The sequence below is a fragment of the Psammomys obesus genome, unplaced genomic scaffold (assembly GCF_907164565.1).
Source record: "Psammomys obesus unplaced genomic scaffold, mPsaObe1.curated_primary_1811, whole genome shotgun sequence".
Lineage (NCBI taxonomy): Eukaryota > Metazoa > Chordata > Mammalia > Rodentia > Muridae > Psammomys > Psammomys obesus.
The window spans coordinates 11214630-11237500 of NW_026595981.1; the positions used below are offsets into that span (position 1 = coordinate 11214630).

Sequence of the window (22871 nt, forward strand, 5' to 3'; positions counted from 1 at the left end):
ATATATATATATATATATATATATATATATATATATATATATATATAATCTTTCCACCAGAACAAGCTGCCTTTCAGTCACTTGCCCTGTTCTTAAGTCTTCAAGCACAGTGACTTGTCCAAAGCCTGGTCCTGAGAAGGAATCTTAAATATAAACTACACAAGGCCAGTAACTCTCAAAGTGAAAGTTTCAAACACAAAAGACACTTTCATACAATTTGTGCAAGGAAAGTAATTACCCTCTTCTTATGCCCTGAATAGATACATTTTTAAGTTTGAAGTTTTAAAGGCCTTATTTCTACTTCATGAAAATAACACTATTACTATTACTAATAAGGTCAACAAAGCAAAATAAAAACACCAGGCCAAAAAGTAACTCAGTTTTCTTCCTGTTGCACTTGAAGGCCAATTTGCACATTACCAGTCTCCTGGTTTAACACAGTGACTGAAAAGACTGTATGTTTCCACTCCTACTCTAATAAAATAAAGGCAAAAAAGAAAAAGAAAAAACCACATGAGAAAGGATAGAAGAGAAATTCAAAAGCCAAACAATCTAACAAAAAAAAAAAAAATAAATAAATAAAAACAAGAAAAACCTAGGCCTTAGAGTTTAAGTCTAAACGACGGGAGCCACAAGAAGGAAGACACAGCATAACCCTGTGCAGCATCAGGACCCACACTTCTGACCTGGAGTGTAGTCACTGTTTATATTCCAGACTAGAACATCAATCAAAAGAAAAAAAATCACTAACTTCTGATTAATAAAGTACGTTAAGACCTTGAAATTCCTATTCTCTCAGGTTTACAAAACTCAAGTCCTCAAGCTGTCAGAACAATGGCAGCCAGGCTTCTAGTCAGAACATTTCCAACATCCTGCAAAAACCACGTGAGTATAACATCAAAGCCTCTAAGAGCCCCGCCCAATCTCCCACCATCTTGCTCTTGTTCTCCAACTTCATCTGCTTCTAACCCATCCCCCGAATTTCCAGGGGCTTCCTAAATATTCTTCACAGAACAGACACACTCCTGACTCTGCCTTTTGTTCACAGGATTTGTCAGCTCATCTCCTTTACTTCCTTCAATGCTTTGTTTAAATGCCACCGTCTCCGAACCTTATGACTGCCTATTTAAAATTATATTCTACCACCTGTCTAAGCACCGGTGCTTCCTACCCTGCACTGTGCCCAACCTCTCTGGTAGCAGTTGTCATCAAACATATTATGTAATTCATTACACCTTCAGAACTATCGTTCTCATTAGAATAAAAGCCTCACAAAGTCTGAGATCTTGGCGTGGCTTACTGAACCATCTCTAGTACTGAAAGTGTCAAGACACAAGACAGGTAATAAATGAGATGTTAAAAAAAAAAAAAAAAAAAAACAAAAAACAGACCAAATGAAAATAACTGGCATTGTTAATTCTAAATTAGAGTATCTTGTATCTCTTTTTCATTAGAAAGCATTGAGATGGACATGATCACACGGGCAGTCCCAGCACTCCAGGCCAGCCTGAGCTACAGAATGAGATCCAATCTCAAAATAGACCTCACACACACACACACACACACACACACACACACACACACACACACGAGTGAAAGAGGGAGAGAGAAAGAGAGACAGAGACAGAGAGAAAGAAAGCCCTGACGCTACTGATTATCTATTCTGAACATTTAGACAACAATTATGTGAAGTTTGGAGTGATAGGTTTTTACCCAGACTACTAGTTCTGTAAATGACATAAAACCTCACTCTATTACTAATGCCTAGTATTACCTCCACTTGGCTCCCTACAGACTGAAATACAGGCCATCAAAATAAAAACCAGTGTTTTCTGAATGTTTTTTCATATGCTCAAGCATATACTACTATTCTAAATATGTACTAGACTAATCCCCAAAACTAACATTCCAAATCTACAGTTTCATAGAAACATTCTGATGACACAAAACTCAATACAGATATATTAATTACTCATTAGAATAATTCTTTCTACAAACAGATGAATATTTATATCTGAAAAGTAACTCTACCTCATCACATTAACTCTTGAATAGCTTGGCTAAAAACTGCTGAATATGCTACTGTGATTTTTAACATAGTACTTTGTTATGCTCTTTTTTAGTAAATAGTCTTCTATGACAAGATCTAGTAGTTGCTAAGTGATTAGAATTATGTAGCACCAAATAGTTTGCCAAGGTCACTTAGTGGCAAAAATACAGATGAAAACCTTAAGCGCTAACCTGTAAATCTTCCAATACCTACCCAGATGGTAAAGAATAATGAAATCCCCTGCACCTAGGTTGAATGACACTACAGATCCGTGAAGGTGAACAAATCTTCTTTTTCATATCAAGCCATCCTCTGGCAGAAGCATAAAAACTGCCACATTGTTTAAATACATAATTATGAAACTAGTGTGCAGTAACATTATTAAAAGGACTGAACCTACTGCACAGAGCTCTATTATAAGAATAAAAAAAGAGTAAACCAAGTGCACTGCCAAAAGACAATTTCTTGTGATTTTATTGAAGTAATCTTGAAGACATTGGCATATGCAAAACTTTAAATGTAGTCATTAATATCAAATCACAATAAAGTTAATATAAAATAACATTATACATTCTTCTATATTAAAATCTGAATAAAAGTAAACTTTCTGAAGTGCCAGATTCAAACAAGTTATCATGTCTCTATCTAAATACAAAGAAGCCTTTATGAATATAAATAATACTTCTCCTTTCCGAATAGGAACTTTCACATGTAGCCAAATTCCTAACTACAAAGACAATTTCAATTAGATACAAAGTTGAATACAAACTAAAGCTCAGGTACAGAAATAACAGGAAAGCACTGAAAAGCCCAAACTAAGAAATCAATTGCCAGTATAGTTTTCATTAAATGTATCTCCTTCCTTTCACTAAGATAACAGCATACTCTTGATATGCACTTACATAAAACTTAGCATACACTTCTACGCCTTTATTCAAACATATTCTTCCAGACAAGGTTTGACAATATGCATTGACAATTATAGGAGATAAGCTCTAAGATAAAAACCGTTAAAAATAGAAGAACTGTATTATCTCAAAATCTTCCTACTGTCTATAAATGGTACTATCCCTAGTACCATCTTATATTCAGAAGCAATCCTTGAGCTGTCAAAGTATGACTTTATTGCATTAAAATAAATAGCAAACAGCATTCTTATAAGGTTTGAGTACAGTGAAATCAAAACAAGTTTATTTCATCACATGCTTCTTTCTATGAAAAAAAGACATTCAAAACTACCTTTCAGGAATCAAATAATGTATTTTATAACTATGTACATACAATAAATATCTGGTGGATCTAAACTAACACAGGAGTTCTACTGATGAATATAATTAAGAAAATTTAATGTGTCCTAACTATCGAACAAAATGTAAAGAGCTAGGCTCAAGCAGAGTATTTTTTGCTCAGGGTTTAGAAACACCACCTAAATAAAAAATAGCAGATTTTTTAAGCATCCACAAATTCCATTAAAACATGCTAAATCCTTGAAAAAAATATTAAATCAACCATGTTCTTGGCAGGAATTTTCCTATCTTTAAAAATTTTTTGGTTAATTTAGTTTGTTTTGAGACAGGCTGTTCTGGAACTTGCCATGTAGACCAGGCTACCTTCAAACTCAGAGATTCACCTGCCTCTGCTTACCAAGTGCTGGGACTAAAGGTGCATGCCACAAGGCTATCTTTAACTTTTAAATCCCTAGGCTAGATGTGGCAGAGCACAATTATAATACTAGCACTTAGAAGACAAGAGTCAAAGGCAAGAAGTGGTCAAGTTCAAAGCCAGCAAGATTCTCCTTGTCTCAAAAAACAAACAAACTAAACCACCCACATAATTTTAAAAGTCCATGGCCTCTGTAACTAACAAATTGAAAATAACCAGGAGGAAGATAATATTTGCCACAGAAGTGTACACCTTGCATATGGGATATGCTAAACTATATCCCCAACTCTGTCTTCCTCCTAGTAAATTCTAACAGATTAGAAAAGGAGTAATTTAGCATACCTCATGAAAACAGTTTTCATAGAGGACTATACATGAAAGTCTAAGAAACTAGTTTCACTGAGAAATAATGAACTGTATTACTCTGCACTAATTAGGGAGCCAGAACTATTAAAATTGTAGAATCCTGGGGCCAGAGTAATGGCTCAGCTGTTAAGAGCACTACAGCTTAAGGCTACTCTTCCATTTCTAGAGGATAAGGGTTTGATGCCAGCACCCAAAAGAAAGCTCACAATTATCTATAAGTCCAGTCCTAGGGAGAACTAATACTCAATTTAAACAAACTGTAGGCCATAAAGAGCAACGTTTCTCTCACTTATCCACTTCAATTCACGGAGCCCAGATTGGCCTCTCATTCTCTCCGTGTTCAAGGGCGACCGTAAATTCCTTTATCTTGTGGCTTCCACCTCCCTCCATTAACACATGCACACCACCATACTTGCTGTATTTAAAGGCAGTGCTGGGAACTGAACCCATCTGCATGCATGCTACTAAGCAAGCATCCTCCCAACAGAGCTCATCTCTCATGTGTCCACTGATATGAGCATAGTGCCACACTGCTTTACACCAAATGGAAACATAAGTTCCAGGCTTCAACTGATAATTATCCATGAAGGCACAGACTATGTAAGACTACACTCAAAGAAAATAATTCTTCAGATACATTCCTTCCCTGTACCATCTCTGACTCATGAGTTTGTTAACAGCTTATGACACATGTACAAATTTTGGTATTTCAAACTGAAGTCTTATTTCTGCAGTGTCCATGTCTTATACACACATAACTAAAGTCATAAGGAAGAGAAAGATGGATGAAGAGTATGTTGATCCCTCTCCTTCAGGAAAACAGGTACTGTTCATATCACCTAAGTAATGACCAAAAGCCATAATACATAAAGTCATGTATATAAGCATACGATATACCTCAGTTTTAAAGCTTATAATGTATCTAGAGATTCTCTTCTACCACTATATACAGATTCCCCTTCCTTTATAAGGATATGCCATTTAACCATACCCTAATTACCAAGACAGCACCTTCTAAGTTTATCAGTTGTTATTTCAAAGCTCTTCTATTTTGAAAAACAAATCCATAACATCCATATTTCTTCCCATTCTTGTTTCTAATTCCGTAGTGAAGACAAGTAAATTGTGATCTGAGCTGTTTTAAAAACATGTCCAAACTGCCAGGAAGTGGTAGCACATGGCTTTAATCCCAGCACTTCCAGAGAAAGAGGCAGGCAGATCTCTGTGAGTTCAAGGCCAACCTGATCTATATACAGTGAGTTCTAGGACAGCAGAGGACAGTCTCCCTACATAATAGTCTGTGTCAACAGCACCCCATCCAAAGAATAAGGTTGTTGAGATGCCACCAAAAGAACATAATAGTGAACCATAAACTTATTTCAATAAGGGGCTCCACCTGTCTCTAACTACTTTTACCTCTTTGTATGAGATAAATGCTTTTCTGAACGTTTGAATTATCAACTAATTAATACCAGGTAATTACCAAGTCCTTCTAACAAGACTTATGTTTCAAAGTAACACCAACGACCATGCCAGGAATTTTGCTGTGGTTTCGGGAACTAAAACAGCTCAATTCATATTCTTTCATTTCTTTCTTTCTTTGACCCTCCATCGCACTCCTCCTCTCTGTTTTTCAGGGATTTGTTTGTTTTGTTTTTGAGACAGAGTTTCTTTGTATAATAGCCCTGGTTGCCCTGGAACTCACTCTGTAGACCAGGCTGGCCTAGAACTCAGAGATCCATCCGCCTCTGCCTCCTGAGTGCTAGAATTAAAAACGTGCACCACCACCATCTGGCCAAATAATAAATTCTAAAGAACCTAATGATTAAATACATTTGGCCCATTTAATTTGATAACAGCTTGAGAAGTAAAACTTCTGTTAAAAGACACATTATCAAATATATTTTATGACAATTATAACTGTATATAAGTTCATTAAATTGTATAGACTTTCAGCCTGGTTAATTTTGGAATGTGATCTTTCTATTTGCAAATGCTTTATAAGAAAGGATTTTTTAAAGATACTTTAAAACAACATAACACTGTGTGCTCTATTTTGTTGGTGTTGTGGGATACGACCATGAACACTTACAAGCCACTTAGCGGCATCTCTGCTTTCCACCTATCAGATGTCAGAAACACACACTAAACTGTGACAACTAAAAGTGGACATCTGCAAATGTCACCTGAGAATTACTGCTATTCCAGTAATTCCAGGGAAGAGAACTACAAGGCAACAAGCATTAATCTCTTGCTCTTACTTCCTCTAACCTACCAGGTACAAAACTACTATAGTCCATAAATGTCTCTGAGTTCACACAGAAACAAAACCTCTATTATTTAACCTTAGGTGATACCTATCATTATGCTACAAAAAACAAGGCTTAGGACTAAAGGGGATTCTAACAGAGTGTAAAGTTTTCTAGCTGGTGTTAACAGCAATAACAACAACAAAACATGATATACAATTCCACAAAATAAAAATTAAATTTTGTTTAAATATAACCAACAGCAAACCTTTTGTTCTTCAAGTTTTTTCTCCCCTTTTCTGTGACTGAGGGGCAAAGAGGGGACAGGGGACAGGAATAGGCAGAAGTAGAAACAAGTCATGTCCTTAACTTACATAGCCCTAACCCAGCCTCATTCTACTCTGCACACTGTTTTCTACATCATGCTTCTTCTCATTTGTATTCAATGAGAAAAATGTCAAGTAATTTTATAACAGATTGGGAGGTTAAATGGTATAAGCGTAAGCAGCCAATACATGTGTTTAAAGCTATGGCTAGAATTCTTAGATCTTGAGAATATAATGTGCCCATAAAAACTCATTCCTGAAGTTTTCTAATGTAAAAATATTCGTATCATCACACCTCTACAATAAGTAAGAAAATCCAACTTGGAAAGAAAACAAGTTTTAGAATAGTAAAGTGGTCTAGCCATACTGTCATCTGAGTCTGTGGGATTTCTACAATGTGCACAGGAGTACCCTAGGTCTACCTGCACACCCTGTGTGTGCTTGTGTTAAAAGACGTGTAACAGTATACAAGAGTCCTTGCCTTGGAGAGCTTACATTTTAACAGAGAAATGGTTTTGTTAATATATAATTTTAGATAAAAAATATATTATCAACCAATTAAACAGTATACAGGAGAGGCAGTGATTTGCAAGAGTGAAGTGAAGACACACCATAACCTGGGCAGAATAATCAGAAAAACTCCCCACAACTTTCAAGCACCACTAAATGACATGAAGTAAATGGTCCTCTACTTCTCTCTAGTGTAATCTGAACTATGAGGCACGAAACTGGCCTTTTTACTTTATTTTTTTTCTTTTAAAGAAGATGTTATAGTTAAATCAGAAAGCAAGTAGAAGATAGGATGACCTCTGCTTAGCAATCAAGGAAATGCACATTTGAGATTCTATCTTACCCTAGTCAAAATAGCTATCCAAAAGGGGGGCAGGGATAACAATGGTGGCAAGGATATGGAGAAATGGACACTTACTTCTGGTGCAACCAAAATGGAGATCATAAAAAAAGTTCCTCAAGAAACTAAAAATAGAGTGACCATTTGATCCATCGAGATAATTGCCCAATTATGTTTAATAGCAGGCTCATTCCTATACAATAGTCAGCGAATGATACCAGCTTACATGTCCATTAAGATAAAGAATGGTACAAAAACAATAAAATTTTATGCATCCATAAAGAAAAACAAAATCATGACATTTACAGGAAAATGGATACAACTGGAAATCATTATGTTAAGCAAAATAAGTCAGACTCAGAAAGGGGGTGGGGGGAAAAAGCCTATTTTCTCTTATATATGAAACCTAGATTAAAAGTGGGTATGTACATTTGTATATATATTATATATATATATATATAAACACATACATACATGTATATAAGTGTATATCAATGTATATGTGTGCATAGGTCATGAAGCTAAAAGGAGATCATGAGAAGTGAGGAAGAGATCTTAAGGGAGAAAAGTAAAAAAAAAGTAATACGATTTAAAAACAAAAACAAAAACAGAATTCTATCCAAAGAAAGGGAAATCAGCCCCCAGGGGTGCTCAGAGAAGGGCAGTGGGAAGAGGAACGAACAACAAAGTATAATGACATATTCATGTGAAATGGCATAATGAAACACATTTCATTTTTTTAAAAGACTAAACTCCAGGCACCCCTTCTACAGTTCGTAACTAGAGAAGTTTCTCTGACTATGCAGTGTACCTGAGACCATGAGGAAGAAACGAAGCATTATCTCCTGAGCACAAGGCCAGCTCTAGATGCTGCTCTCCATCTCCCCCAATGTTAAAGAGGAACTGTGTTCAATTGCCAGTACCAACATGGAGGTTCACAACCTTAGGATTCAATGACTTCTAAGGGCACTAGGCACACAAGTGTTGTAGGCTAAAGATCCCCATACATAAAGCAAAACAAACTAAGACAAGCACCAAGCACTGGGGCTACTGCTCAGCAAGAGACTGCTTGCCTAGCACTCACACTGACTGGATCTGATGCCCAGCCCTGCAGGTAAAACACAACAAAGAAAGGAGATATGCAGCCTTAAGCAGCTAGTAAAATCTAACACATTATATAACCTTAAGAACATAAAAGGAACCAGGCGCAGTAGAGCACACCTGTACAGAGGCAGAGGCAGGCACATCTCCATGAGTTCGAGGCCAGCCTGGTCTACAAATCGAGTCCAGGACAGCCAAAGCTACACAGAGACACCCTGCCTCAAACAACCAAAAATAATAATAATAATAATAATAATAATAATAATAATAATAATAATAATAATAAAATAAAATAAAATATAATAAGGGCCTTGAGAGATAGCCAATTGTTAAGAGCACTGACTGCTCTTCCAGAGGACCAGGGTTCAATTCCAAGCACCCATACAGCAGCTCACAATTGTCTGCAACTCCAGTCCTTGGAGATTTAACATCCTCTTTCTGGACTCTGAGGTCCTCAGAAATACACACACTGCAAAAACATACATGAGGGCAAAATATCCAAGGTGTTTGGCTGGTTGATTTATATTATTAGAAAAATTTGCACATTAAAAATAAAAAAGCTTTATTAGATAGGCTAAGAATATATTCCAAGAAATACAGAAAGTTAAAAAAAAAAAAGCCACATTCTGTCCCAAATTTGCCATAAAGTGAACAATGAAGGCAAACTAGATATAGAAAGATATCTATAGTACATTTCAAAGAACATGACTGGTACCAAAAATATGGAAATAGTAAAAGTCAACTCACTTATGTCCACTTAACAGCTCTGTGATCAAATAGCTGATTATCAGCCTATATCACCTTACTATCAAAGCATCTCAATAAATACAGAACATCTAGTTAAGATAAAAAGTATAAAAGTTTAAAATTTTTAAAAAGTTTAAAATTTTAAAAAAGATGAAAATTCATCTTCATCTTTAAATGTACCTGGTATTTCAGACTTAATAACTATAAAAAAAGGTTTGCCCAAGCTTAGGCATTAACTATAATACTATAGTAACTGATTAGACAAGAACTACTACAGTAACTGATTACAGCCAGGAAAGGAAATCTTAAAATATAGACAGGTAATTTCACACAAGAGGAACACTAACTAGTCAATGAACACTTTACATAATGTTTAATCTTACTAGACATCTGAACACATGCATTAAGATAATGCCTTCCATTCTTCATGCAGCTAAGGGAAGTCTTCTTCCAAGGACTGATGAAAATGAAAATCAACAGTGCTTTCGTGCTCTACTGGCTCACGATGGTATAAACTGTAGGCCAGTTGTTTGGAGAGCAAAGTAGCTCTAACACCTTTCATTGAAAAGGGACACATCTCAAGTTCTGACAATTCCTCTTTCAGATGTGGTTTCTAAAGAAATTCTTAGGCAAGGAAATGTGTGCCCACCTTCCCCAATTCACCGCTACCTACTTTGTTGCTATGAAAAAGACAAGATGGTGTGAGTCTAAAAGAGAGCAGACGTACTATGGCATATTCATAAATAGCACAAGGTCAAAAAGCAATTATACGAAGTAACTAAATCTGTATGTCTTAAGGCATGTGTAGAAGTAAGTGCCAAATTCAGGGTAGTATGAGGACTAGAAGAACAGAAGAATCTAGTCACAGGCAAACCTTTAGTTAGGTGACAGACATTAAGCTTTTAATAAAGAGCTTCCTTCAGAGATAAACATACTAAAGAAATTATTCAAATTTCTATTTTTATAAATCCTTTCTATCCTATAACCAATCCTAGAGTCATAGCATTAAAAGGTTACAGCACTGTTTACTCTTAACTTATAGTAGCCACTATTAAAAGAAAATACATACTCAGTAACTGATGTTACACTTTCCTGTGCAAAAGGTCCAACCGGGTCATCCTTGAATTTATCATTTGGAAGCTGAGGTGGTAAAAACTCTACATCTTTTTTCTTTGGGACTTTGTAATACTTCCAGGCTACATTAGCTTCGTCTTCTTCCAAGCTTACTGCTGCACCAACATACACAGTAGGTTCTACAGCTTCCTGAAATGGAGGTGGGAACGACTGGGACAAACTGTCTATCCTATCTTCCATTGGTTTGGTAGGAACCAAGGGATCCGGTGTTGGCATCTGATAAAAATGTTGACTCTGAGGAGTTGAAGGTGTTTTAGTCACTCCTTCATCAACCACATCACATGGATGAGGACTAAGTGGGGGAGGCTGAGGTGAATTTGCCAGCTCAGTGCCGTGCATCTGAGGAGTCTTTGCTACATCGTTAGTTCGGATGTTTGAAAACCTCACTTGACTGTCTGCAGCAGAGATCACAAGTCTTTGGCTGGCCGAATCTGTGTCCATGCCAATATCCTCACTAATCGATACACGATGGTGAAAAGGAGTCAAGGGGCGTTTTTGTGGCTTTTCACTCTTTTCTTGCTTCTCATTGGTCTTGTGCTTAGGAAGTACTTGCTGTTGCTGCCCTAAAGATGGTGCCTGTCCTTGTTGCCCAGTGTTTCTTGTTTTGAGACTTTTATGCCTGAAAAGTTAAAAGGATAGGTTTGGTTATTTATTTTAATGTATAATTATTACACAAAGTATATAAAGTAAGACTTTAAAACACTTGAAATCATTTGTTTTTCATTCACAATTCTAAATATAGGATGATTTGAATTTACAAATCAGTTGTTCAGTGATCGTAAGCATAAAATCATACAGAACAATTCATAAAAGCCAATTTGCAGCCAGTAGTGGTGGTGCATGCCTATAATCCCAGCACTCAGGAAGGAGAGGCAGGGAGATCTCTGAGTTCAAGGTCAGCCTGGTCTACAAAGCTAGTACAGGACAACCAGGGCTATTCCACAGAGAAACCCTGTCTCAGAAAACAAAAAACCAATTTGCAGAACTATAGAGATAGCATGGTGGTTAAGAGCACTGGCTCTTGCAGAAGACTAGTTCAGTTCACAACACCCATGTGGTGGGTCATAACCATATTTAGCTCCAGTTCCAAAGAATCCCATGCCATTTTCTGACCTCCACAGGCACCAGGCACACATATGGTACACATACACACATGCAGGCAAAACAATCATGCACATAAAATAGATCTTCTAAAAAATGTTTTAAGTCAACTCACTTATGTCTACTTAACAGCTCTGTGATCAAAGCATCTCAATAAATACAGAACATATAGTTAAGTATAAAAGTTTAAAATTTCTTCATCTTTAAATGTACCTGGCATTTCAGACTTAATAACTATTAAGAGTGATTTGCCCACGCTTAGTCATTAACTATACTACTATAGTAACTGATAAGACTAGAAAGTGCTAAAATTGACTGACAGATGGGTCTACCTAGGTTCTCCTAAGATCTGGCACTACAAAAGGAATCACTTGATAAGGAAAGGAAAAGAAATGCTTAAAGCAACCTTTTCTTTATCCAGGAAGCATTTCTGAACTGAAGGACTTAAAAAAAAACATACCTTAAAATCTAGTAATTTTGTTGGGTCTCAGATCTCTTTCAAAATGAGACTTCCAAATTCATAACCCTGATATTCATTATATATTTTTTTATTTCTTTTTACACTAAGAAATTACCTCATAATGCAATTACGAAAGAAAACTTAATGATTATTAAATTTAAATTATATATTTAATTCTGGGGGTTTTATTTGTTAGCTAAATCAAACTACCAATCCAACAGTAGCACATGCCCATGGGACAGATGGACCACCTGCGTCAGCCCTGGAGATCCACATGGTGGCAGGCAAGCCTCAACTCCCACAGGCTGCTCACTGCCGCGTGTGCGTACCCACCCCAATCAACAAATGTAACAACCAACAATCTTTCTAAAAGGCAAAGAGGTTTTTCCAAGAAGTTTCTGATAAGGAACACTCTAGAAAATTCTTTCACACAAAGTCTGGGACATCTTACTGGATACTATCAAAGAAAATATGACCTATATCCAAAGGACACAGAGAAACCAAATCTACCATTACATAAATAGCAGAATCAAAGACAAGGTACAAAAATCATAAACCAATATTCTTTAAGAACACAAGTATACATCATTAATAGAAATGAATAATTAACAAATCAAAAACAATTCAGCTCAGCAAAGTAGAAAACAATCATCATAAACCAAATAGAAGGTTTGTTCTAGCTAAAAACTTGAGGCATGACATTAGAAAGGAAATAATAAGTCATTAGTATTCATTACATTAACAGAGTACATGAGAAAACAAAGGAACAATATTAAGTCTAAACATTATTACTTAAAATTTAACTAAAGACATATCCAATACAACAAGGCAAGAAAAGCAATCAAAGATCTCGGGCTAGAGAGACAGCTCAGTGGCTTATAGTCCTTCAAGTCTTGCAATGGACCCTAGTTTGATTCCCAGCATCTACACTTAGGGGGCTCACAACTGCCTGTAATTCTTCTAGCTCCAGAGAATAATCCTATGCCTCTGGCCTCTTCAGGCACTCGCACTGATGGGCACATACCCATACTCAGACTCATAATTAAAAGTAATAGAAATAAATCTTTAAGTCAAAGTATCAACTTGTAATCAAACAAACCTTTTTTTTTTTTTTGGTCAGATATGTAGCCCTGGCTGTCTTAGAACTGTCTATATGCCATGTTGGACCTCCCAGGGAGCAAAAAAACTTAAACATTCTTAGAAGAGGAGTAACTAGACCCTGTGTCTCTTCTAATGTTACATATTACAAAACAATCTTCTATGAAGTGCCCTTGCCAAAAATGCTAAATCTAATTAAGGCTCTAAGAAAAATTTCTACTACAATGATAAAAATGCCCTGTATGTGGCTCTAGCCTAGATGCTGGAGAAAGGCCTCAGAGATTAATAACACATACTACTCTAACATAGGACTCAAGGATAAAAACTGGATGCCAAACTTCTAAGGCAGGCCTCATCAAGGGAAGATACTTAACAGTAACACATAAAAAAATAAAAACAAAAACAAAGTAAAAATAATGACAATATCATTCATTTTTCAGTTCCTCAAATACTCACTTGTTGCAGGGGCTAAAACCTATTAAAATATTTTTTTTTAATTTTTATTTTATGTGTATTTAGTGTGAAGGTATCAGATCAGATCCCTTGAAATTGGCATTACAAACAGTTGTGAGTTGCCATGTGGGTGCTGGGAATTGAACCCAGGTCCTTTGGAAGAGTAGACAGTGCTCTTAACCACTGAGCCATCTCTCCAGCCCCTAAAATATTTTTTTGAGACAGGCTCTCCTGCCTCAGGTTGCCAACTGATGGGATTACAGATATGTGGCATCACAGTCAGTTAAAAACTATTTTCCCAACAGCACATTATTTGCCTTTTCCATTAGGTTGATAGGACAAAAGCAACAGGCAGGAAAAATCCTTGGAAGGAGGGCCAACAGCGCTAGTGGTGATGGGTAAATAAGCACTCCATGTCACTTAGAACATTTTTAAAGCCAGTTCTAAAGTCAGTTTGATTGTCTTTTCCACTAAAACCAGTCAAAAAACATTACATTTTTAGTAAACTTCCACAGCTTTATAGACTTGCGCTGACTGAAGAGACAGATGCCGATGCAGCCCGTCTGCAGCGGCTGCTCTGAGGAAAATCACTCAGATTGCTGCCTGAGATTAAAGCTAAACTAGCCTTTTTATTTTTCAGGAAATAACATTTTTATTAGACAAACAAATCACTGAGTTGAATGTAGCATTGAATACCACAAGCCAGAACTTGGGAGACTAAGGCAGAATAACCATGAGTGTAGGACCAGCCACTAGATTCAGGAGATTTAGAGTAACCTGTGGCTATATGGCAAAATCTTGTCACATGGGAAAAAAGGCAAATAATGACTGCTAAACAATAATTATCCATTTTTTATTATTTGGTAGAATTGCTTAATAAGGTTCTTTAAAACACAGTGAGCTTGCCATTTTAATAAAGAACAATTGATAAATTTGAGCTTTTGAGTAAGACTTAAACTTTTAAAAAGTTGTATTAGGTCACTGATGACATAACTGCATTTTTGAAATTACATTTAACAAAATGTGTCAACATTCAAATTTGCATAACCCAGTAAACCACTGTGTTGCACTCATTTTTAAACTCTGTTTTACTTCTCCCAGCTGTTTAGGGCTGAAGGGTTCTTTCCAGGCCACAGCATTCTCCATCAACAGCAAACACAGCAAGCAGTCTCCTCCATCTTTCGCCTCCATACTGCAGCACCACAAAGTGTCCCTCCATGTCTCTCCAAACTAGCACACCTTCTCTTTCTGGGCTCTCCTATTTATATCCCTCAGAGACCACGCCCCTCTCTATGCTACACTAGGCAGGCCGTTACGAGCTGGCAAAGACCACACCCCACAGGAGGCAATTATCAGCTGTGGACAAACCAAAGCTCAAACTAAAAGCCCACACTTGCAATTAAAACAAAAACATATTTACAAAACATAACTGAGTTTTTAAAGAAGCCAAAACTTCCATTATACCACTGTCTTCCAAATGACCCATAGTTGATGTTATAGAATCATATGAAGTAAAGCATCATTTCAATGACTAGTGGAATGAGTTTTATTAATGTGGCTTTAACTTCCACACTGCAGCTGACTTTAATCAAGGTGACATACACCTTTAATCCCAGGACTTGAAGGGAGGCGTAGAAAGGTGGATCTCTGTGAATTCAAGGTCAGCCTGGTGTACAAAGCAAGTCAGTTAAAGGATAGCCAGGACTACATACAGAGACCCTGTTTCAGCACACACCCCCAATCTCATCAAAAGCCCTCAAAACAGAAAATGAATGCCACTGCCCAAAGAACCGAGGTTACTCCAAGGTTACTCCATTCTGCTGTCACAATAACACAACTAATTAAAAAGTTGATATTTTGCAGGGTGCAGTGGAGGATGCCCGTAACCCCAGCACTCAGGGAGGCAGAGGCAGGAAGATCTTTGTGAGTTTGAGGCCAACCAGGACTACAAAGAATCTCCAGGACAACCAAGTCTACACCAAGAAACCCTGTCTCCAAGAACAAAAAAAAAAAAAAAAAAAAAGAAAGAAAGAAAGAAAAAAAAGCTGATATTTTTGTCATGTCTCCTGTAAACTCATTGTTTCATGATCTTACTTCAGTAACTCACCAATAGCTGTCTAAGGATAAGAACTTGCTCCACAAACTCAACACTGTATTTAGTATTTTTTAAATTGTGAAAAATTTCTCTTCTATAAAAACCCCTAGAAAACTTTCCCACATGTAATGCAATTAAGGAATATGTCCCTCCAGAGATGTGTGAGCCATGTATGGTGTCACATGGTGATTAACCCAGCACTCTGAATACTGAGGCAAGACCATCTCAAGTTCAATGGCAGCCAGAGCAAGCAGCACAGTTAGAGAGTCTCACAACAACCACCAAAAGTGCGCCTACAGTTCCCATACATACCAGGACACAATAACATTTTTTATTTATTTGGCTATTAAGAAAATCTTCCCATATGTGGTAAGTAAGGGGGGGGGGGGGGAAGCTGTAAAATTTTATGTACTTCTAACTTTAAATTGCTATGTTTTCTCACATTTTTTCTTGGAAAAAAAATCATAAGATACTTGCATAAGCTACCCCAAACAAAGTATTAGTATCATATCTGTAATACACATACACACACACGATCAGCACCAACTGGAAAGAAACGTACCTCAAACAACTGCAACTTGTTCTTTGTGTGGCTTCAACAAAGTCCCAGCATACCATTTTATCAGCTGTCTCCTCTTCACAGAGGCCACTGGATGTAGCAGAATACTTTCTCCTGTTGAAGTTTAAAATCGCAAATTACTTAGAATATATAAAATTTCTATTAGAGATAACTTTGGTCTTTTTTTTTTTTTTGGGGGGGGGGGGTGGTGGTGGTGGTAAAACAAAGTTAAAGCCCTGGCTGTCCTGAACTCATTCAGTAGACCAGACTGGCCTACAACTCAGATATCTGCCTGCCTCTGCCTCTAGAGTACAGGGATTAAAGATGTGCGCCACCACTGCTTGGCTTAATCTTTTATTTTCTTAAATTAATTTTTCTCAGTTTTTATTCCACTCATAATTAACCAGCATGCAAGTTTTAAATGTCAAAATACAGATACAACTGGGCGTGGTGGTAAATGTCTTTAATCTCAGTACTTGGGATGGAGCTCTGTGAGTTGAAGGCCAGCTTGGTCTATGTACTGGCTTCCAGGCTAGCCAAGGCTACACAGTGAGACCCTGACAAATAAATAATCAAACAAACAATAAAAATAAAGATACATACTTGTTCTGCAATCTGTTCATGTTGCATTCTTGCCAGACTCTATCCACCACGTGATTTGCTAATTTTCTGGGTATTTTCCCCCCATGATGGCTAGTACTGTCAGTGCTGAAGCCATCAGATACTGAGGAAAATTTGACCCACTTCTGGGCAGATTGAGGATCAACTGGAAACAAACAAATAAACAAAAATTTAGGAAGTTACAGAAATGTAAAAACAAACTAAAAGTAACATGCGGGAGTTTTTATTAATTTGTCATATGCTTTGCTCTATTTGGTAAGTCTAGTGACATTGTGAGGTAAAATACATGTATGTATTCTTTAAACGAAGAGAGCAAAGATTTTAAATAGGGCGTATAAATTGGATGGTAGCATGGCAATGCTGGCCTCGTGACGTCTAGGATTAAAAGCAGGTTACTGGTGCAGCCCAGCAGTAGAGCACCAGCTTAGCGTGAAGCCCTTGGTTCAATTCATTCTCATGCATGCATGCATTTATGTATATGTATGTGTATACACCCACACCCACACCCACACCCACACCCACACCCACACACACACACACACACACACACACACACGAGAGCAGTCTTAATTGTGAAAATGCAATGAATATGTGGGAATAATAAGGTACCAAGTCTGCAGTTTTTTTTCAAGAGGGTCAGAAAAATACCAATTTATAATCAATGTACACATACGCAGAGGGTGAAAAAGCAAGCTAAGTATAAATTTAGATAATGAATTCTTTGTAATATACTTGCAATTTTCCAGTAAGTTTTAAATAATTTCAAAATAAAAAACACTAAGTACTGATACTCAGAAAGAACAACTATGTACGCAGAGCTGACAGGTGAAGCAGCACAATACCTGTCTGGACTTCCTCAGGAGATGTGGGCGGGGTTAGAGTAACTGAAGACATAGCAGGGTCTCTTGTGGAGGCAGGCACTTGATGGACACCCAAGCACGAAGCTGAACAGTGAGAGGATCCCACAGAGCTAGGAGTAGGAATGTCTGACTGAGGGACTAGAACAAAGCATGCTGGGTAGATCATTCGGACACCCGCTGAAAACAAAATGGACAAAAAAAAAAAAAAAAAAAAAAAAAAAAAATCAGCTGCCAATGTGACAGTGATGGAATTAATTTCATTGAAAAGCACTGTACCAAAAAAAATTTAACCTAATACTGTATTTATTAACTAAAGATATATTATCAATATATGTGTCTCTGAGTGTAGCTGTGCACATGCCACAGTGCGAGTGTGTCGGGCAGAGGTAAACTCAGGTTCAGTCTTCACTTTCCACCTAGTTTAAACTCTCACGCCATGCTAACAGTCTATGGGCTCTCAGATCTACTAGTATCTCAACCTCCCTTCTTGCCATAGGAGTACTGGGGTTACAGGAAGGCGCAATACTGTACTTGGCTTTCATGCAGGTTCTGAAATCCAAATTTGTATCTTCACACTTGTATAACAAGTTCTTTAACTTATCAAACTATAGACTTTCTACTGTAAATGTTTGTTTGGGTTTTTTAAAATATGCTTGTGTTGGTACAACTGACCAATGTGTATTACATTATAAATTTTAATTTGTAAATTTAATAAAGGTCATCTGGACTCAAAGATCATGGACCATTTTGTTTTCTTGTCTATTTAAAGTCTAACAGACATTTTTGTGCTCTGTTTCTGTCATAATTATTCCAATACTAAGTGATGTATTTACTGAAACTGAATAATGGGAATAGTTTCAATTTTCAAAAAAGCATACATCTATATGGAATGGTGGTATATATCTGTAATTTCAGGACTAGGGAGACTGAGTAGGAGAGTCTTGAGTCCAAGGCCAATCTAGGTTACAGAGCAAAAGAGTCTCAAAAACCTACTGAAAACTCCAAAACTTCCATGAGCTAACCCTTACATGTGACATTACTATTAGACTGCATTAAGTACAGTATCATAGATACGAACCCCAAGTATCTGCTCGATTATACATTGCTCATGACTGTCACATCTTTACACGCTCTCAGGCTGTATGGCACATCCTAACAGAGTTAAATATGCTTGGAGGGAATCAGTGCAGTCTCTTCTACTTCTTGCCCAGACAGATCACTTTGCTAAGCTGTACCCTTGAATGTGAAGACATACAGAGTAGGCCTTATCTAGAAAGAACTGACTTAAGTAGAACACACCAAAGCCAGAAGTTATTTAGGAATATTTTCTGAGTCGAGCGTGGTGGCACACACCTGTAATGCCAGCACTCTGGGAGGCACAGGCAGGCAGATCTCTGAGTTCGAGGCCAGCCTGGTATACAAAGCAAGTCTAGGAAGGCTACACAGAGAACCCCTGTCTTAAAAAAAAAAAGGTTTTACTAAATATCCAAACACTATACATAATGTCAAGTTTTGTAGCCTCCAAATATTAGCTCCTTCACAATTACTTTTGCCCCCCTTTTTTAACATGTAGACAACAGAGTATGGTCCTCTATCCCAGTAACTATGGCTTGGCCATGTAACCATTCTTGTCTAATTAAATGTGAGCAAATGTACCAGCAGAAGTTTTAAATACACATACAAGGATAGGCTTGGTCCCTATTATTCCTTTGTTTTCATAAGAACACTGTGTCCCAGATACTGGGTATTTCTTTAACCTAGATTGTACAATAAGAAGATACGTAGCTCCATGACAGCCAATCTGTAGTCCTTATGTAATGTGCAGAGTAAGTAAGCAAGAAATAAATGTTTGGTATTGAATGCCAGTGGAGCTGTTTGTTATTTAGCAAAATCTAACTAAGACTATATAGGATATGATTACTCTCCTTCAGACTAGTATCAGAATCCATACCAACAAGAACTTCTACTGCAGCCAAAGAATCATCTTCCCAATCCATATCTTCCTGTTTTTCTTCAGACATCTCCTTCAAACCACATGAAATAGGATAAAACTGTTTCCATTCACCAATTAACTTTTTTGTAGCTGAATCAGACATCTTGAATGCCTGTCCCGTGAGCGTGCCATTTAGTCCAAATGGACTTAAGATAACTAAAAACCAAAGCAGATAAAGTAAGTAAAGACTTACAGCAAATAAAAATCATAATAAACAGTGTTGCAACAACCTAAGTCTAACACATATACAAAACTCCATTAGGATCACTCCAAGAAAGCCAAGTTATCATAATTTATTATTGTTAAGATATAATAGAATGCTAAGATTTTGAAACTATTAAAAAAATATAGCATTTCAAAATGAACCTGAAATATTTGCGTATCAATTTATTCTGACTCTCATTAAAGAAAAGCAACTTGAAAAATATGTGGATAAATCTAAATATTTATGAATATTTATAAATATTCATATAAATATTCATATAAATATAAATATGCCACATAAATTTTAAAACATACACACACTACATTTAAAATTAGAGTAGATACTTCCAAGTACTTAAGAAAAGCATTCAGCAACCCTACAAAACAACTTTTTTTTAATTCAACAAGTCATGATATAAATGACATCAAAAATTCCCCTGGGTAACTATGATAAACATGGCTTACACACAAAGCCTTGAAATGATTTTTAAAATCCACAACATAATATGCTATTAACAGAAAAATAGAATTGTTAATATTTTCATTCATATATATTTTAAATAAGTTCACTAATTTAATACTAACATGAAATTGTTAACTATAATTACTAACATGAAAGTTTTAATTGCCAATACTGAAGTGGGAATAAAAATGATCTACCTTGAAATGGGCTGTTAGACTGTTGAGCGAGGGTGACATGCTCTTCACTGAGAAGGTATACAGGTTGATGTTGGTTAATTTCCACACTGGTACAAACATTGCTGTCTCCATGCAAGAAAAAGGTGAAAGAGCAGGACAAGTGTTCACTGATAAAGAAGGAAAAGTTGTATTTTAGTGATGATTATTAGCAAAAAAAAATAAAATAACTTGCTTTTAGTGTTTCATTTCGAGACAGAAATTCACATATCTCAGGCTAGCTTCAAATTCACTAGGTAGCTGAGGATGGCCTTGACTTCTCATCATCCTAGCTCCACCTCCTGAGTGCTAGGATTACAAGCATGTGGCACCATGCCTTGTTTCTGTGATTGGGATCCTGACAACATGAAGAATCATGCATGAAAGCTAAGCACTCTATTAACTGAACTACATTACCAGCTCAATGTGCTTTGCTTTGCTTTGTTAAGAAGCTATACCACAAAAATAAATGATTTAACTCAGAAATCTTTATCATCTGTAAAGGGTAAAATTTTAGAAATGAACAAAGATAAAAGGTGTTCTTCACAACACTGTTTATAATGCAAATAGCTTTAAGAAACCAGTTAAAATAAGTTAGGTAAACCACATATGCAATTGTTATATGACCACAAAAGCAAATGAAGAAAATAAATTCTCAGGGCTAAGGCACGTGAGCTGGGAGAGGTGGCCTATTCATTTTATCTAGCCCTAGAAAATACATTCTCAAGGACACAGATATATTTTTAAGTCAAAAGGTAAGAAAATCAAGTGGCAGAAAAGGAATTGAGGCAGTGTACACTAAGAATCTTTTTCCCCCACACATTTGTCTTAAGCATCCATCTTAAAGCCAGTTTCTTAAAATACGACCACTAATTAACTCAAAACCAATATAAAATATACACCCCATATATACATACATGTACTAGTCCTATTTAATTTTTTTTCAGGGCAAATCAAGGCAGAAAGAATTAAGCTACAGTAAGAGTCATACCAGAGAGCTACTAAAAGTAGAAAAGAGAAATAAAGAGTAAAAGATGGTGGTGGCGCATACCTTTAACCTCAACATTTGGGAGCCCGAGGCTGTTGGATCTCTGTGAGTTAGAGGCCAGCCTAGTCTAGGAGCAAGTTACAGGACAGCCAGGGATACACAAAGAAATAAAATAAAATAAAATAAAAACTTTAAAAAGTAAAAAGATAGAAATGAGAATCTCACCAGACCTTAGGAGTCACCGGCTGTTTAAAGATGGAAAAAGCATGTTATGGAAGTTACAAAAGTAACCAACAGAAGCTGGTGTGCATGTGAGTTATTCCAATCAACCATTCACATATGTCACAGGGTCAGCTCTGCACCGCTCTTTACTCCTTTCTTACTACTGCACTTGACTGGTTAAATTTTTCTTTAATAAATACAATACAAAGTCAAAGCAGCTGACATAAAAATAAATCTTGTCTTTAGCAAGAAATCAGTAAACAATGCCTGAAGTTTATAAACTGAGGCACCAAAGTATATGATCTCTGGAGCTAAGGCATTAATTATAAGAACTATACAAGAAGCTAAAAATAAAACCAGGCCTCTTATGGAAATGAGACTGCAGTACTTGAGCTGGAATTTTTTTTTTCACTATACCATTCGATTCTGTTTATATTACTTTGAACTTTCCTGAAATTGCGAAGTCTACCCATTAGTTAATGATTACTACATCTCTCTCACCCAGTAAGTTTGTTTTGTTTAGGTTTGTGGTTATTGTTCCTGCTGTTTTTGAGAGAGGTCTTGATAGCTTAGACTGCCCCAAATTCCCAAATCTCAGCCCTCTGCCTCCCAAGTACTATGAACACAGTGTGGCACCATGCTCACTTTAGTTTTTGTTCTTAAGTAATCACATATGTCAAAATAATTAAAAATATATTAAAAATAAAAGATTACAGGAGGTTTCCATACCCATCCAGCTTCCCATTCTATTAATATTTTCAATAGCCATGCTATATTTGTCAAAAGTACTAACAGTGGCATTTCATTATTAATTGGATTAATCATTATTTGGATCAACCACTTAAGCTTTTTTTCTGATTAAGGATCCAATCCAAGATACAATATTTAAACAACAGTTTTTAAGATTTCTTTATTTTCATTTCATGTGTATGGGTGTTTTGCCTGCATTTATGTCTGTATACCACATGCATGCAGTGCCCTTGGAGGCCAGAAGAGGGCATCTGATCCCCTGGATCTAGAATTACAGATAACTGTGAACTATCATGTGGTACTGGAA

At 36.6% G+C, this 22871-nt stretch overlaps 1 protein-coding gene across 2 annotated transcripts in view; it reads right to left on the minus strand.

Annotated features, from left to right (window-relative positions):
• Positions 1-22871, minus strand: part of Med13 (mediator complex subunit 13) — a 90690-nt gene that overhangs the window by 44305 nt on the left and 23514 nt on the right. The window contains exons 4-9 of one of the 2 annotated variants that reach the window (XM_055619581.1): positions 20590-20735; positions 19684-19881; positions 17715-17870; positions 16855-17017; positions 16255-16365; positions 10421-11104 (exon numbers count right to left, since the gene is read on the minus strand). In XM_055619581.1, coding sequence (XP_055475556.1) covers positions 10421-11104; positions 16255-16365; positions 16855-17017; positions 17715-17870; positions 19684-19881; positions 20590-20735 — 1458 coding nt within the window. Of the gene's footprint in view, positions 1-10420; positions 11105-16254; positions 16366-16854; positions 17018-17714; positions 17910-19683; positions 19882-20589; positions 20736-22871 lie in introns of both variants that reach the window. The other variant, XM_055619580.1, reaches the window with a different exon arrangement.